This window comes from Mugil cephalus, chromosome 8 (assembly GCF_022458985.1).
Source record: "Mugil cephalus isolate CIBA_MC_2020 chromosome 8, CIBA_Mcephalus_1.1, whole genome shotgun sequence".
Taxonomy (NCBI): Eukaryota; Metazoa; Chordata; class Actinopteri; order Mugiliformes; family Mugilidae; genus Mugil; species Mugil cephalus.
Window position 1 is genome coordinate 19,961,447 of NC_061777.1, and position 18,717 is coordinate 19,980,163.

Sequence of the window (18,717 nt, forward strand, 5' to 3'; positions counted from 1 at the left end):
CTTGGTGAAAGACTTGGAGAAAGAAAACAATCTAACGTTTACTCTAAATTCCATCACATTTTGAGATATTTCTCATGAAATCCTCACGCACCCGGTTCCCCTCTGCAAACACTCTCTGGGCAGCTTCTCTGGCCATGGCCTTGGCGATGGTGTTAGGGATGGGGACTCCCTGAGGCTGCGGCAGGATCCTCTGAGGAGAGGGTGACCGCCGTGGCTGGAAGTGTGGTGGCTCCAGGTTGGGTCCGCGCATCGGAGGCAGAGGAGAGGGGGAGCGCTCCCAGGGCTGGGCGGGCCGCAGGCCCACCTCATGCTCTTTGGTTTCTGGCTCTCTGGCACTTACTAATGGTTTGGACTTGGGCATGGAGTGGCGCTGGAAATGCGTCTGGGGGTGAGGGGGAGGAGGAGGCGGAGGGTGTCTGATGGGCTGCGAGTGGGGCTGTGCGTGGGGCAGCGTGTGGGGCTGCGCTCGGGGCAGAGGCTGCACCTGCGGCTGGGGGTGATTCGGGGGGTACGTTGATGGGTAAGGAGGATGCGTTTGGGAGTGCACCGGGTGGGTCTGAGGGTGGGGCATGGAATGGGGAGGCGCTGTTGTTCTGTGTGAGAGGCGTGGAGAGCCCAAAAGATTGTGCGGGATGACTGCCACAGGCGAGTCCTGAGACTCTCCTTGTGTCGATAACGTCCTTACAATGACTTCTCTGGCCTCCAGACACTGAATCCTGTTTAACTCCACAGTCACATAGTCTGCTGTGGGGTACAAGACCTCTGCTATCTGCATTCACACAGGAACCAGAGAGTTCTTATAAGCACTCGTTCTGCAGCACTGCTTTGACACAAGCATACATTTATCAACATGTGTAGCAGTAGACAGATATATGTTGTATTAAAGATTATTTATTAAGGTTATAATTGACATTATTAAACATTTAAAATCTCTCCAAACTGACTGATAATGAAAAACTAATTTTCTATCATTGGAGCTCCACTGACTGACTGACTCTACTCAACTGCACCCAGTTCACTCATAGAGAATACCAGTTTGATAAAGTAACATTATATCACCTTTATATACACACAGAACAAAATAATAGCAAATTAATCAACACAGTGGAGCTCGCCTTATTGGTGACTTTTTCTTGTCCCTAGAGCATTTATATTTAAGCATTTAATAATTTCTCCAGGAGATGGCAATAGAGCACTACACACATAAGTCACCACTGAGAAAAGTAAAAGCTTTAGGATCTGCATATTAGGAATTAAAAAAGAGACATGGTCTCACTCTGTACCTTTTGTCCCTTTGTGCACACGGCATAGCCAATTACACTGGCTCCATTGGAGGTTCCTGAAGGCGTCAGGGGCGGTGGCTTCCATCTGACTTGCAGGACCCCGGGCGTTTGACCACACTGGACCTGTACCTCCTGGGGAGGGAGAGGGGGCCCTGGGGAGCACAATACACACACTGGATAAGGAGAGAGAGAAAAAAAAACAAAAAAACAGCTCAACAGTAGCTGAGCCATTCTTGCTTATTTGATGAGAAATGAATGTGCTGACCTTGGTGCAATGGATTTCTCACATTTTATAACAATTTCACTGTGACATGAAACAAGGAGTTTTATTCCAGAGGCAACTATCTCACATTTGAAGTAGTGTTTTATTGCCAAAACTGCATTCACATACTAATGAATACTGAATTCAAAAATTCACTGAAAGCATTTTCAATTTCCTGAAAGGAACAGCTGGTGTGTGTTATGATACGATCAGTTAGAGGCAGCTGAATAATAATATTTATGACACATTACTGATTTCGTTATATTTATGCTCATGTCTGCGCAGGTTCCCTTTGCGCCTCCCATCGTTCATTCATATTCATCATACTGTGTGCAGGTGTCGGCTGGATAAAAAAAAAAAAATGAAAGTTTGCCAACACTCACCCATCAGGGTATGTACAGCAATATCTCGTTGCCAGATACTTGCTGACGTTTTTTTATGGAGCATCAGAAAAACACAGTTTGCTATTTCCACAATCTGTCAGCGGTACCTGCATGCCAAACAACATACCCATCTGTGCAGTGCTGCTGCTCACCTGCAATCGCACAGTGAGCGGGAAATGAGCACATGCGGTCAGCAGTATCTGCAAGATGCAAGGTGCAGCTATGTGAGGGTCCAATTATCTGCATCAGTCTTAATCACATCTATGCACTGACTCTCAGCAGACAACACAGTCTTAGAGCGGCGGCGGAGGCTGTTTGGGGACTTGGTCTCCTCTCGTCAAACTGCCCCTGTCGTGAACAACAAGCTCCTCTTGAGAAGTGAAATTAGTATTTAAATGAACATTTCGGCAGAGCCACTTCCTTAATACCGGACACAATCAGCAGACACTGATACTGAGGAAGTCAATTAGTGTCTGCTCTGTGTGACCAATACTAATAAAAAAAATTCTATTTATAAGGGCTAATGAAGAAACTTGTTTGAAGAACACACGCCAAGTGTAAAAGTCTGATGTAGTGCTCCCAGACACTTATTGACAACAGTCGCCTGCCACCAATGCTGAGACTATTTCAGACACCTCTAATTAGCATGTTCAATAGATAGATCATTTAATGAACTCTCAGCATGTGGGCTTGTCAGCCTCCAACAGAAAATGTCAATTTAAACTTCATTCAAGCCTCATTCTCTTTCTGTCCTCCCCTCTCTTCTCTTCTGCTCGAATTTCTGCCACTTTCTGTTTGCCTCTGAATTTCTAAACTGCTGTCTTAACAATAGGAGCGTCCCTCCCCTTCGTTCCTAGAGCACTATAAAAGCCATATAAAAATCAACATCGTTAACATTTTTGACCACGTGTAATCTGTACCCACAACTGAGTAGCTACGCAGCACCCGCGCATTCACACACACAGTGTATTATAAACGTAGTTGGCTGTGGAGAAAATGTCTCTTGCTGCATTGTCATTTTTAAAGATTTCCTGCCGCAAGACAGTCGGGCTGTGAGACCCAAGTTAGCGCTGGCAACAGTAAGGCAACAATGAGTCTCAGAGGAGATCCATGTTGACTATTTACACTAATTTGGGTGTGAGAGACTCTTGTTTCCAGTGTTATGCAGCTCTTCTCACAGAAGGCGTCTTGAATGTTTTCTCATTACACTTTTTTTTCCCCCCCTAGCACGCATGTGGCTTATCACAGAAGCGCACACACAAATCCTTGAGGCCAATCTAAAAGTGGCTGGGGAGAAATAAAAAAAAATGCCTGCGACATTTGTCAGGTTTGTAAATGTAATGGGCTTGAAGCAACCGGCTGAGTAAATAAATAGATTTCTGTGTTGGCTGTAAATTATCAGCCTTCACTATGAAATAGATTACTTGGAAGCAGAACAGAGGCTGCAAGAATGTCAGCTACACTGGAAGAGACAGGACAGCAGTGTTCCCCTTTGATCCTAAATACACCTTTAACTAAGCTTCAGCCCCAAGCTAATTGCATTAGCAAACACTGACGAGACAGGACCTTTGTCCAGCCTGAGTACCATAGACTCAGCAGGCAGCTGTTTTAAATAAGCTCACTGTACATTGCATTCATCATTCAACAAGCTGCAGACTTGGAGCCTGCAAACGTAAACGGAAAGCAATTGCAGCTAAACCTTTTCTGGCATAAAAAATTATATGAACTAAAAGAAAAAAAAAGTAGTGAATAGCAGATTTACATTTGCTAAACATGTAGTGTGTAAATAGTCAACGTCTCAACAAAATGACACTGCCCCCTAGTGTCCAAACAAATAAATAAATTGGCCTCGTTTTTCAATGAGCAAAATAATTATCCACTACAGCCACGGCCTCATGCACAAATGTCTACACTGCAAAAAACATTTTTTGCAGCAACCGCTCTCTGCAAAGAGGAAGTAAGTTGCTAAGCTGAGCACAGAACATCACACAGGCAGCCCAAACCCTGCCCAAATGCCCTCCTTGGCACAGACTGGGCTTTCTCCCCCAGTCTCTGTACTTCCAACCTTGATGAGCAAGTGGGAACAGCTGCGCTAAACCACCCACTCCAGGAAGGGGGAGGGCAGTATCTGGAGGAAGCACAAGGAGGAGAGAAAACAGCACACACACAAATGTGCACAGCACTCATGGCGTGTAACATGCCTATTGCAAGTTTAGGTTTATTTTTAGGACAGTTACAACAGTAGTCACAAGACTATGGGTCTAAAGCCATGCCACAAAGGACTTAGCGAGGCTGTCCTTCTGCAGAGCGCACTGAACAATCAACCAACACATTGACACTGCCATCCCTGGAGCCATGCTGGCATTGCTAAAAAAATATCTGAGGAGGTCAAGCTGTGGCCAGACAACCATTGATAGCGTGAAAGAAAATCCTTGCAGTGCTGTGGTTTACAGAACCTATAAATGTGCCAATGTAATGTTTTAGAGGCTGACCTGCAGGCTGAGTGCAGAACTCCACAGAGATTTCCCTCTTTTCCCTTTGATCCATAGGAAGCTGCCAAGGCACCTGATGTGGCTGCGCGACAACCTTTACCTTGTAAACGGTCATCGGCTTCAAGTTGAAAAACTTGTACTTGTAGCCCCCAGCCTTGACCATGTCATACTCCGCACCATTGAGGAAGATGGTGTGACTGTAGTTGCTGTTGCTGGGCATCCAAGAGAGCTCAGCAGAGACCTGTGTGATGCTGTCCACCCGTAGGTAATAAGGGGCCACCACCACATCCTTTCCCACGAGAAGAGTACACCGGAGTTCGTCCGACGGGCCGCGGTCGGTGATGCTCTGCACTGAGATACGGTAGGTGTTTGTGGCCATATTGAGCTTTTCAATAAGAGACTTTGTCCTGCCCCCGTAGGGGACACTCATGCGAACCTCCTTATCCACCAAGACATTGTAGCCACTGATGGAGCCCCAGCCTGGTGGGACCACGGGAGGATCCCAACCAATAATCACACTCTTGGCCAGCTGTTTAATCAGGTTGATGCGGCGAGGATAAGGCACAACGTCTTCACCGACCTCGTCAATGTTGACATCAAGAGTTCCTGTTCCATTGCTGGAGGAGCCCAGGAGGTCCATGCCCAAGCTGCTGGTGCTTAGACAGTCTAGTTTACTGTCAGACAGCAGGCTGCTTATACCTGTTCCAGTTCCTCTGCCGACCCCCAGTCTTTGCGGTCCCAGGCTACTGTGGTTGAGGTAGCCAGGTTCTTTAGTCACCGTGTCCCTGTGTTGGACATTGGGCGTTTCCTCATCTTGAACAAAATCCACAAAATTGGATGGAACGAGTCCCCGCTGCCCATCCAGCAGTTCGCCTGAGGAAACAAAAACATGATTGTTAGAACTGTGCTCATAAGGTGACAAACAAAAGATCAAATGATAAATAATGTGAGACCTTCATAAAAGCCATCCTCATCCATTGTTCCGTAAACATAGAGGTACTTCCCTGCCACCAGGGGGAGCTCTGCCTCTGGATGCTCATTGGGCCCATCATAAGGATTGTAACTATGGTGGAAAAGATAAACAAACTAGTCATTTGCCAAGATGTTACAATTACCCTGCACCCCTGTCATATTCTACAAATATAATATGTGTGTGATGGAAAACCGATTTGCCTAGTGCTGCTTTGAAAATATGATGCTTGTTTGCTATAGCTATTATTTTGGTTTTCACAGAAATGTGAGCGGACGGTGCCAGTGCTGGAAGATCTGGCACTCTTTCACACATCTGTCTGCAGAGATTTCCAATTATATTTTCTGCTTTTGTGCCGGTAATTTTCTTCAGTAATCAAAACACTGCTAAATGCTCTGCGAGAGAAAGCAAATATTCTTGTATACAAGACAGTTCAGGTTACTGTAAAGGACTTTTGAACACGTCTTTTTTTTTTTTTAATTATTATAGGCTTACTTTGGTGTGAACTTCAAATAACTCCAAACAAGATACAGATTAATAGATTTTTTTGTGTTTTTGTGCACTTACCTGTACCGAGCAATACACAGTCGAACTTTCCCTGTGAAGCGTGGTTTGGACCTGGTAGTTGAGCCGAGCTCTTTGTCCATCTGAAGATTTAAAAAAATAAATAAAATTCAAAACTAATCCTGACTTCTACATCAAACACTTTTCATTTAACATCATTATAAAATATATACTATGAATTCATTTTGGTTAAATGTTTGACCTTATGTGCATTAAATCTATTCTGATTAATTCCAACAAACAATCAGTCTGCAAGAGTGAAACTGGGAGGACTCCTGGATCCCCGCTGTGTGGATGTTCTCTTGTTCAGTCCCAAACACATTACTAAGATTAAAATGAATCAGCATTTTCTGAAAATTGTTGCAAAGGGCTGTCCACGCTAAGTGATACCAGAGGTATTACTGAGGCGATAGATGCAACACTGGTTAGTTCTGCTCAGTGCATTTTGGATCTTCTTAGATTCACTTTGTTTGGGGAGTTTTGAATGGATAAATATGCATAAATAGAATGTCCATGGAGATCATCAGTCATCCGGGTCATGGTATTTCTGGTAAACTGCTCTTTCATCTAAGAGGCTTCTTTGGGTTCTAAACTGACTTGTGAGAGGCGAGGCTTTTTAACTTGGGGAGATATTTAGGGGGATTAAGTTCATTTACTCTATTCAGTTGCTGCCCCTTGTGTCATAGTGTCAATTGTTTCAGCAGGGCTGAGGTTTGAATTGGTGGGAGGGCCCAGACGCACCAGAACTGACATCAAATAACCACTAGTCCCCTCACACAGCCTGCATCAGGGCCAAAGCACTGTACCTGAACGCATCTGTGTGTGAGGAACTAAATCTCCATATGAGGAGGTGGCAGCAGTCTGCAGTTAAACTTCAAAAAGGGAAACCACAAGGGGCGGGACAAGAATGCCATGTAGGTCTGGCCTCTCCTGGATCACGCTGTTGATTACTCTTCATGATGATGATGAAGATGAGAAATTAGAAAAGATTTTTTGTGTATTCCCTATTGACTTTGCCATTAACTTTTTATTTTATTTTCCTTACTCTTCTCTTCTAATACCACCAGAGGGTTAATCTCAGATTGTGATTAACCCTCAGTGGATCACACTGGATCCAACGTCCACATCCAAGCTAGCAGGACAAATGGCTTTGTATTAAATGGTTAAATAATAAAGCAGGAGCCATGTGGGATGCAAACGGACACTTGTCAGATACCTCCGAGAGGAAAGCCCGGGCTGGACTGCTGGCTCGACTGCTGGCTCGACTGCGAGTGAGGAATGTTGGCTTTACCGAGAGGAGCTCCGGCTTGTCTCCACTGATCTGGAGTGGTCGAATGAACTCAGATATCAAAGATCTGCTTGTTGGAGCCTCATTGCCTGTGGAACAACAGATCTAGTATCAAAGTACAAACCACAACAATGATACTAATACCCTCTGGAGTTTTTTATTTATTTATATATTTCAGAATGGTGTACAGTACTACAAATATATTGACGTGTTTGCGAATAAATGCTAAAATGATTGTTAAACCGGTATAATTCCTATGGATGTCACAATATACTGTTCATAACTTCAGTTTGAACTTGTAACCAGACAAAATTAATTACCCTTACATAGCAGAGTTGAACAATATGTAATACAGTAATTAATGAAGCATTTATGTATTAATCAAAACCAATCAGAGATAAACCATTTTGCAAGCTAGAGGCTATTTTTGACTGATTCTGCCTTTTACTAAGATTGAACTTCATCATGCAAAATTAATCTGGCGGCCCCTCATTTATCAACTTATTAACACCGTGTGAGATCTCGAAACACAAAGTGTATTAATCAGTTTTGTGCATAAATGCTAATGTATTTCCAAGATGGTATGTTTAAATATAAAAGGAATAAGCAGATTCCACACTAACCTTTCCCTATGGGGGCTGCCAGTCCGTTAAGGAGCTGGGACAGGGATTTGTTGGGAGACCCCGGAGACTCACATACAGTTAAGGGTTCAGTGCTGAGGATGTCGAACTTTCCAGCCTGGAGGCGGAACTTCTCCAGCTCTTTTGACAGAAGGTTGAACTGCTCACTCTGACTCCGACATTTTTCCTCCAGCTCGCGGACTTTGGCCTGATAGCGGCGAGGAATGGGGAGGGGAGGGGGGGTCGAACAGAGAGGTGAGAGAAAGAGGCAGGCAAACAGAAAGAAAGATGAACGGATGGGTTGAATAGGGGAGGGAGAGTTGGGGCGGCGGGTGGGAAAGAGAGCAACAGGAGAAGAAAATGAGGCCACCACAGTATGATCATTATACGTACAGAAATAATAGAGTACACACATGAACAGCAGGTTCGTGTACAATGCTGCACGTCTACACACAGGTAAAAAATGAAACAGCGTTTATTTAGGACTTCAAAACGTGGACCAGTCATTGCAGAGAAATAATTCTTAGAATGACTTGTTTGACTACTACTGACATAAATATCACATGCACAGCTACAATGCAGATAATGCTAGTAACACAGAAAATAATAAATTAAAATCTGTAGTTCTACGAATGCATACCAAATCTGTCTTAGAGGATGAGGCTGAAGTTATGGTGATTTTTTTCTTATTGTCATGTGATGCATTGAAAAGACCAAAGCCAACAATGATTTAACTCAAACTAGTATCTTCTTTGATATAGATTAAAACTATAAAACCAAAATCTGTTACGAACACATCAGAGCAGAGATCAATATGGTCCTTAATTATGTTGGACAGGGGCTGTGTTTTTTATTTAAAGTCAATCTTCAATACTCTATACACCATCCAGCACCACATGTGCATTCATTTTCAGCTTGTGTCCACACGCAGCTTTGCAGAAAAGCTGCTCTGAACACCATCACTGGTAATGAATGGATGTCCGTTAATAAATGAAACTGTCGGCAGCGGTCTTGCCATAGCATGTTGACAATAACAAAAACATTACATAACATCACGCACATACTTTAAGAGCAGGGAGCATCATTGCACGCGCTAACACTGACGAACTGAACACAATTGCTTGGGCAAGTATAAGAGAAAATTCCAGGTGCTAGAGTGTGACCTCTGAAGTTGAAATGAAATCATCAACTTCTCACATCTCAGATTGAAAATGAGTCACAGAAGCTCTGAAACACACTTAAAGCTGCCACGGAATTTTGTTTTAGCACTGCCCAACGCACAGCAAGGCCTGCTGCTCCGGTGCTTCTTACGCTGTTAAAACACACAGAGTCTAAGTCATGCAGACAGGTTGCTGCTGGAGATAATATGCTGCTAAAGGAACGAAAAAAAAAAAGGAAGTCCCACATTTGTGACATGGAATTAGTACGATATTAGGAGATATCGGTTTTAGTAGCCTCATACAGTTCTCAGCTGTATGGAAATTTTTAAAACGCATGCTACATGCAACAAAGGGAAAGGATCACATTGACCACGGTCTGGTAATGTATCCTTTCTTTGCTAAAGTACAGTCTTTTACACTTTTAATTGCAATAATCAAATGTATTTTCTACATTCTTTTATAGTCGATTGTTTACATCTAAACATACTTTTAACACACTTTAAATCCACACACTGTGTGTTGATGGGCTTTGATTGTGTGCCAGTGAGGCCAGCAAGGGAGGCCCCAGGCCTTCACATTTAACTGGAGCCCATCCGTTTTCTGTAACTTGACAAGTAGCATTTTTTCATCAATTGCTAAGCGTGTTACAGAATTTTTCTTTATGGTCAAAGAAGCCTCTAGGTTATGCTGTCAGTCATGCTGCTGCCATAAAAGTCCTCCTCTTGTGAGTGCGCCTTGATGGGAATTGTGAAACTGAGCCGAGTGGCTTGTAAAGGCCAGGAAAGGTCTCTGAATTAGCTCAGACACCCAATGAGAAATGGTCATGCATTAGATTTGTGTAGCTTACCACTTAGCCAGACACATTTACCATCATGTTTAGCTTCAACTCAAGGCTGAGACGATGATGACTGTGTTTGAACTGTGGTTTTACATCACCTCCTGGACCAAAGTAACCATGGGGCCACTGTAAAGCCTCTTAACTATACTAGCAAAGGTGTAAAAAAAAAAAGTCAAGTAAATAAATAAAATCAATTCTGAAATACCTGCATGCTGTCCAAGTGGTTCTGTATAAGCATAAACACACATCCATACAATGAAAAGAGATGTATTAAAGAATAAAGCACAATTACACATGTCATCACTCATACACATCTTGAAACTCATCACCTTAATACAATGCCGATACAGAAACGAAGTAACATTTAGTTTTATTATATATTCTCCTGAGAAAAAGTGCAATTAACTTAAATCTACATGTTTCATGTGCATAGCAAGAGTCATCCTTAAAATACGGTGAAAAGCAATCTGTATACTAACACTTAACACACCCAGGATGCAGGTTTTTAAACAATATTTCAGGAAGTGAGATCATGCGGAGCAGGAAATGGCCTTGGGTATACATAGATCTACCTGAGGCAGTCCCTCATCCTTGAGCAGCAACCACAAAAAACACTCAGCCAAACCCCACCCCGGAGTCCAGACGCTCACCTCTAACAGATGGACAGCGCCTTCATGTTCCTTTTTAGCCTCAACCTGAGCCTGGGAAACACAGGGTGAAGATCACTTATGTTACAGTTTAAATCGCATTTTAGTTGCAGTTTAAATACACCAATGAAAGGCCTTAGAAACGAATGGAGAGTTTGTCCTGGAAACCTTTAAATTCATCGGTGCTCAGAGTGAAAACGGCTGAAAAGTCCACGTCTGTCCACACTATTAGAGACCAGTTTTATCAGACATCAGTTCATGCCTAACCCAAACCAACTACTGTGGCTTTTCTTACACCATTTTAACTGTTTACATTTTATGTTATTTTAAACTTGTTTGTCTTGTGTCATATCCATGAGTTAGGAAACATGGTCTTGAGTTAGTCACAGATTACAAACAGCACTATTCACACACCTGACACCCACACAGGTCTTTGCGAACCTAAAAGAAGGGCTGAAAAGTCTCTTTTTATTTTCATGCATCATTTGCAGAGCAACCTGATCACTGGCCTCCAGGTAATCTCAGTCATTTTCAGTTTTCATCTTCGTCTCTGTTGGGCTGATCTTTTATACATGCGTTCACATGCTTGACTCAGCTTACCATTTATTACCACATGTAAAACACTGACTCACCTTTATGAAATACGCAGTCAGATTGCGTGGCCTACTCTGGCCACCTGCTTACTTCTGGTCTACTTTTATGTGCGTTTCTGCATTCTCAGGATTTTTTTTTTTTTTTTTTGCTTCTGTCCCAAAGGCGTGTGCAGAAATTGGAAAGGGACTTTAACGTGTTCTGCACTCGCAGCATGAAACACACTGCTGAACGACTTAAATTAATTAATTTTGTTCAGCTTCTTTAAATCCAAAATGGATGTGGCAGAGTCCTGATTTCTTTAAATTTTGTGTTTTTTAGATTGACTTGTAGTCAATTGCAATGTCTGGTCTGAGCTTAGATTACCCTGTGCAAATGATCATTCAGCCGCTGAACATACTGACATAATGTATATCTGAAAGGCTGTTCTGTTATTTAGATTGTATCTAATAAAAATGGTCCAGACTAAGAAACATAACTTCATAAAAATTAAAGAGGTTTGTACATTCGGGTGTGATGAGGTTTTCATGTTATAAAAGACTGTGACACAGTAGAATTGTAGAACGGGCATAATAATCATCATTTTCTTCTTACGGGAAAAAGAAACATCTGCTGAGGGAAACAAGTGCTCCACATGAATATAACGGCATCATCTAGACTTTACAATTTCATAAATCTACTTTGCAAGCAATTGCAATTAATTTAGGAGAATACAGAGAGCAGCCAGTGTCTGAAGGAAGATAAGGCAGTAATGAGCTTCTGTTAATGAGAGAAAAAAGCTGAGAGCTACTGCCTGTGAAAGGCTGACTGTGAAGTTGGAGCACTGCAGCAACAGCAACACTGGGGTACACACACTGTTTCTAGAGCAGGCATTGGTGACAATTCCTGTCACGTTCACACTATCAGCAATCTCAGCCATTGCTGGGTCTGCTTTGACATTACAGTCAGCTTCGGTACACAGACGAGGAAACCCGACCATCAAATGGCCAGGGCCAGCGTTTTTTGCAAAAGCAAGCCTCGAAAAAGTGTCATGTCTACTTCGGATTTTGAATGTCTGATTTGCTCGCCTGTAACAAGCAAGAGGTGTGCTCCTGAAATGTTGCACTCAGGGTTCGGAGAGTGATGGGCAGCTGATGGACGGGGTTAAGAGGATGTGCTGGGACAGCTGTCAGAGATGGAAGTGTGCATTCTCTAATACAGACTTTCATCTGACTTTCTCCTCTCCTGCACTGGATGTATCGCCGACCCCGCGTTTGACAAAAGGCTCTTTGACCGACGACACAGTCAAAGACCGGACAAACAACAAAGCCTGGCCCTCCGTTGCTCCAGTGTTAAGTTCCCTTACCTTCTGAAGAAGGTCAATCTCCTGCTGCTTTGCATTGAGTACAGCCAAGGCCTGCTCATGCTCCAACTCTAGCTGCTGCCTCCGCTCTGCAGCCTCGCGCATATGCTGTCCGCAAGGGGTGTAGGGATGGAGAGCCGGAGGGGAAGATTGTGGGGAGGGGCATAGAGAGGGCTGCTGTTAGTGGAACTAAAATCCAACGGCACTAAGCCAACACAAAATGCATCTCCAGTCTTCGACTCCACACTCAGAGACAACACAAGTGTTACATGTGCACACATCACGCATACAGACGCTGACCTTTAAACCCTTAAAAAAACATAAACTATGCCACAGCGAACGCCATGTGAGAACATGTTTATGTCGAGTGATCCGCAGGACAGATCAGATCAAATGTTTTTGCACAAAGGTGCTAATGGATGAGGACTAGAGATGCTTTGCTGTGTGAACAAAAAAAACGTCAGTCAACAGTCAGGTTTGCTTCCCCCTTTACGTAACACCTGTTGGAAATCTGGTTCCCGGGACTGTTTGAAAAGCTGTCCTCTGTGGTGTTGTCTTTGCGTGATCAATACAGGGTTTAATGTTACATGAAAAGGGTGAGCAAACTCCTTGGCGTGCTCACTTGTCTGTGGTCATCCATAACAACAAAAGAAGCCATACAATACAAGGGACTGAATGCTAGGCTCTTAAAAACACAGTGTGCCTGTGTCATCCAGTCACATCACTGCTCCCACTATGTGTGAACACTTGCGGCGCTGTAAGGTGAAAGAAGCAAATGACATTTTCATGCCAGTAAAAATTAAGGTCTAAGATAGGTAATGTCATCGAATTTGTAGGTGACATTATCATCATGAAGGGTGACCCAGTCTCTATCTCCTCGTCTGCCAAACTGTTTGTCCTGCCTCATGCATAAATCACATTCCACAGTGCTGTGGTCTTATAGCCACGTGACCATTCGTATGTCGGGTAAGCAGCCCACGGATAAAGGGAGAGATAAGCACAGCCACTGAGGTGGACAGAAAGCATTCAGAATGGGACTGAAGGGCTGCTCCCTAACAGATGGACATAGCAGTGATACCTTATAAATCTAGCAGAGAGGGGACAGGGGTGGGAGGGAGGGGGGGGCGGGAGGAAGGGACAGGTCAGGTAGGGTGGGACAACATGAAACTGGAAAGGAAAAAAGGGCAGACTGCTCCAAGCTTCTACTCTTTCACAGCTCCTGGTCAGACCTCCCAACACGACACTGGAAGGCAACAGACATGTCGAGGACATTAGACAGTGTAGCGGAACATAACCAGATGGAGGCACTGTAGCACAGGTAGGAGAAGGGGTACTGGTAAAGGGTTAGACTCCGTAAAAACACCTGAATTAGAATCCCGGGAGAGAAGGACTACTACTGTAAAACTAGAAGTGCACATGGCATTGACAAATAGTGTCTGCCCTTGGAGCCAGCTTCCTCACCTTGAGCACCTGCTCTAGGTTCTCCAGTTTGCCTTGGAGCTGATTCCTCTCCCACAGGGCTAAATCTCTCTCCTGCGTCACAGCACCAAGGGTCTCTTTGAGCTTGGCATACTCAGACTTCACCTGCGCAGACAGGACAAGCAAGAAGCAGAGAGACAGAGAGTCTGAAAGTGTACAACACCCTTTGGGCTAAATAAGGTAGTTATGGTTTCACAAAGCTGCAAATAGGACACATTGGACATATAAGACAATCAACCCGCCTCGAAGGTTTAGGTTGAGACTTTGAAGGCATGTAAAATACATAAATGGGAGAATATAGTGCACATTTACAATATTTCTCTCTTAATTATTAACAATGTTTTCACCTTAGAGCTGCTTCATTGCAGGTACTGTGCCAGGCGTGCCATCCAAAGGACAAATCAGATGCACCCTGTGAAGTTTATTTTGCGTTTTAAAATGCACCGTTTACGTCCTTGTTAGCTGGGAGATCTGCTCCTTTCCCGCATTTACCTGGTGCTATGTGCTTACAACATCTAAATGTTGCCACCATCAAAATATTGCTCCTTCTTGTTAAGCATTCATTCATTCATTCATGAATTAAACATGGATGTAATGTTGTGTTTTTTTTTTTAGGGAAGTCCAAGCATTTCCATCAGAAGCCTTATTAACAGCTTCTAGTTCGCTTCCTTTCTTCCAAGGGCGTACAAGATATTACACGCACTATTCTACAACTCAGCCCAATAGCACAACAGTGTCCCAGCTGACTATAAAGAGGAACCTGTGCATCTCTGATACAATATAAACACAAATTGAACCTGAGGTACTTTATAAAGGCAGAGTGGTGGCTTTGGTTTGGACTGAATTGTGCAGATGTTGCTTGCATTCAGCGTTTATTTTAAGCACCGTATGGTAACACTGCAAACATTTCAGACAGGCAGAAAACTCTTCCAGGCCATGTGTGGGAGCTGGCTGGTTTTGGCGATAAAACACTTTAGTTCTTATTATAATGTGAGAGTAACATTATTCACTCACTCCTCTTGATACAGACCAAAACATTAATAAATTATTCATGCCTCATTGTTAACGAAGCACTAAGCAATCAACTGAACCGTGCGATTGCACATTATATTACACACTGCACACCAATCCAACACCAGTGAGGCCTCTGCAGTTATCACGAACAATATTTGAGAAATGTGACTAACTTGTAGTAATACTTTTTTAATTGAATTATTCATTCTAATTCTAGTTGTTTCTATTGTTATGTAAGAGGCGACATTTAAAAACCAGCATTTTGAAGTCCCCTCATCTGCACTGAGATGACTGGTTCCCGGAGTCGTGATGTGGTAAGGCCCCGTCCTCAGAGCAGCCATGAATGACTAATGATTCCTCAAGGAGTGCTTTTCAGCAAACACCAGCAAAGCAAAACACAAACAGAAACCAATGAGTCTGTCTCTGAGCAGCCCGCCTCCACACAGTAAAAACTCTCCGCATGGATAGAAGCGACTGTCAGACCTAATGTAGATGGATCGAACAAAACTATATTGGATTCAGCAGCAGCAGGTCAATAGTCTATTATGGGTAGAGGGAGTTGCCCTTCGTAGCCCCTTCCTGGTTCATTCAGAGACAACAGGGATCAGAGCACAGGGGTCTAGGCAAGGGCTAATATCCGCACTGCCCCGCAGAGCGCTGCACTCATATCCGTCAGTCTGATAACAGCACCAGATCGCGGCTCAGAGAGCCACCCATGTCCTGATAAGACGTCAATAACCAGCACCCCGCCCTTCTTCACCCCCAGCGGCAAATACCTGCCAGTCAGCTGCTTTGGGAAATTGCTTTCCAATTTATAGCGAGGCTTCAGGCATTTTTGTTTGTTGGACTTCATGTTATCAGCTCTGAGGGCCTTTGAGGTCTTGAGGATAAAAGTAAGCTGTGGGTGATTTAACAGAATACGAGGCTCATTGATATGATGCAAATGGGAGGAAACGGTTCCATCTGTCTTCCAATATAATGCCATTTGGTTAAATCACCATGGGACCTGGCGAGTCTTTAAATTATATTACCGTAAAGACAGAGAGAGAGTGGTCTATGGAGAAACAATACCGAGAGCTGACTGTTGCATTCACACACAGCAGAACTTCATACAAGACCTTTTCCTCCTCTCACCTTCTCATGCTCAGATGCCTTGTGGCTGTTGTTGAACAAGTGGAGATTCAAGTGCTTGTTCTCCTGGAGGAAATCTTGAAGCTCATTCTCCTAGGAAAAAAAGCAACAGGAAAAAAAAACAAAAAACACAGTGGTTATAACCCAAGAAGTTGCCATGATTACGCCAGAGCACAGCACTCAAACGCTGCGTGTTGTTAGCAATAGGCCATGCATTATTCATCCGAGGAGACTGCTCGAGGTTTTTCTGGCATGCTCTGGAAAGCATGACTAAAAGAGGCTGCCATTTCAGCCTCTGCAGCAGAACAATAATACTGTCATAATAGTAGCTTTTATGTGAGTGTCAACAACATACACAAATAGATGTAATAAGAAACCCCAAATATATTCCGCCTGTGAGCGCATGGATGGAAATCAAACATGTATTCAAATTTCACACAAATGCACGCAACATTCTTTCCCACCAAGTGTGTCGAGCTGGGGTAAAAAAGAAAAAGCCTCCGTTGCAGAGGAGGAAAACTTAATTACATTCAATCAGCAGTGGCGAGGCGTGCGTAGATGCAATTTGCAGTGTCAACTGGAGAGTTCTCTGAGATGTGCAATTTATTGCAGCAGCAGCAGCAGCATGTAGGCCATGGGTTGTTCCTGTCAGGAGAAACCTACTGGCTCATGCATGATACATTTACAGTAAATACGGTGCTTCTTAATGGCCCGTGATGGTGTTCCTGCTCCTGCTTCCTTATGTTTTACTTATGAAGGACATTTCAGAGGACAGTTGGCGATGGAGTTAAACATAAAAATATAACATGTATGCGAATACAAATACAAACTAGAAGATGTTAATCAATGTCCTTTGCCGAGTAGCGATTTCTGGACTCTATGAACAAACGGAGACCACCGATGAGGAAAACTGTCAAGGACAAGCATTTCCAAGTAAACAACGGCCTGAAGACACTAGTCACATCCAAGCCCGGCTGCTTTTCCATTCATTTCATTTCAGTAACGAAAAAAAATAAAAAAATAAAAAATCAACCTGCAATCAATTGTGTCCAGTCAATTTTAATGCTTCCCGTACAAGCAGCAGATTGCATTGGCATTCTTATTCATATCCATTGATCCTTCAATTCGGAGCTATTATGAGCTAGCTGAGCCTCCAGGTGTTCATTCTGAAGGACGAACAGCTACTGAAAAAAGAGCTCACATTTCACTGCTCATACGCACAACAAACTAAAGTACTTAAAGCTTGTTGTTGATTTAAGCATTTCATCATAACTGCCATCCCCATTTGAAATCCTTTGTGGAATATGGACGCGATAGCACACACATAATGATGCAAACCAAATTGTCTTGAGCACAGAGAATCAGCTGTGTCTTTGTTCTGTATTGTTGACGTGTTAATGCTTTAAACAGATCAGTGTACGTCATAATCCCTTGGCATGAGCGTGTTTTCATGGAGAGCCTGTGAGCCCAGTGGTGGAGAAAAAAAAATCCGTGCAGAAATCACTGCAGCCCGTACTGAGCTGCTCCCGGCATTATTCAGCTGCAAACCTGAGAGGTTCTGCTGAGTTGAGATTTGCTTGAATACCGACACCAACACTGAAAGCAAAATACACACTAACAACAGAATCTAAGGATCAGGTTGAACTGACAACAGCATTAAACATGAAAGCCTCTGCAGTGTATTATATTTATTTTTCTCGACGCTATTGGTACGCTACTGAAAAATATAATTAATCCTGGAAAAGTGTTTGTGGGTTAACGGCTACTCCTACTCCAAATGTGCATTTGTATCCAGACACGGTCTGACTCAGCCTGCTGTCCTACAGTGACGTGTTTCATTTTGATAAGCCTGACAGACGAATCAACGCTGCCATTTAACTCAAAAGGAATGGAAACATTTCTGCCACTTACTCTATGATTGGTGGACTCTAAGGGTGAACGCATTGTTTGCTGTCAGTCTTCTTCCCCATCAAAGCCATCTGCCTCAAAGAGGTAAACATATACATCCTCCTGACAACTGGCTTCTTGTACGTCATATTATTAAATACAAATATTACAATGAGCTGACAGCAGGCACATACTGTAGCAGCACAGATTTGGAGTCCAGAAACATGCCTGAAAATCATTTAAAGATGTTCAACCCTGAATCTGACTGAATTTAGCTGCACTAAAAGTCACACTTTATTTACTCTCCTACATTTCCACTTTGTCTGACTCTGGGCACTCTGCTCCACTTTAACTCCACAGACCAGAATTCCTCGTCAACATTTCAGACTGAGAACTAACACATCAAGAACTATAAAGTAAAATATTAAGGTACCAAGATTCCCAGGGTTAATGCAAACCATAGTTTACTGCACTACACAGTGATTTCCAACACTTTCAGTTTTGCACATACAAAGCCTGCCATGTGTCCAAGGCAATGAGAGATGCCAATCACGCATTTGACAGAAGGTGTTTGCAAACAGCTCAAAATGTGAGCTAAGCTGAGGACAAAGGCAGGCCTCCCAGATCAATCTGAGAGCACGGCTACACAGGCCACCTCTTGGACTTGTTGCTGCTGTCTACCTCAATATTGATCCTCGATTAGCACTGGTACAAATTCGAGCAATGCTGGCAAAACTAATGTCTGTCGCCACAGCAACAGGCTTTA

The 18,717-nt window shown here is 43.3% G+C and overlaps 1 protein-coding gene across 22 annotated transcripts in view; it reads right to left on the reverse strand.

Moving 5' to 3' along the window:
* rimbp2b (RIMS binding protein 2b) overlaps nucleotides 1-18,717 on the reverse strand; it is a 73,442-nt gene that overhangs the window by 14,882 nt on the left and 39,843 nt on the right. For 17 of the 22 annotated variants that reach the window (XR_007113244.1, XM_047591746.1, XM_047591758.1 and 14 more), the window contains 12 exons: nucleotides 16,068-16,157; nucleotides 13,902-14,024; nucleotides 12,444-12,548; nucleotides 10,511-10,561; nucleotides 10,066-10,086; nucleotides 7,866-8,070; nucleotides 7,171-7,331; nucleotides 5,958-6,037; nucleotides 5,374-5,483; nucleotides 4,421-5,293; nucleotides 1,284-1,456; nucleotides 92-769 (listed from right to left, as the gene is read on the reverse strand). Coding sequence is in view for 21 of the 22 variants with exons in the window: in XM_047591746.1 (XP_047447702.1) it covers nucleotides 92-769; nucleotides 1,284-1,456; nucleotides 4,421-5,293; nucleotides 5,374-5,483; nucleotides 5,958-6,037; nucleotides 7,171-7,331; nucleotides 7,866-8,070; nucleotides 10,066-10,086; nucleotides 10,511-10,561; nucleotides 12,444-12,548; nucleotides 13,902-14,024; nucleotides 16,068-16,157 (2,670 nt within the window). In the remaining variant the exon portion in view is untranslated. The remainder of the gene's footprint in view (nucleotides 1-91; nucleotides 770-1,283; nucleotides 1,457-4,420; nucleotides 5,294-5,373; nucleotides 5,484-5,957; nucleotides 6,038-7,170; nucleotides 7,332-7,865; nucleotides 8,071-10,065; nucleotides 10,087-10,510; nucleotides 10,562-12,443; nucleotides 12,549-13,901; nucleotides 14,025-16,067; nucleotides 16,158-18,717) is intronic. The other 5 variants (XM_047591760.1, XM_047591761.1, XM_047591742.1 and 2 more) reach the window with 2 other exon arrangements.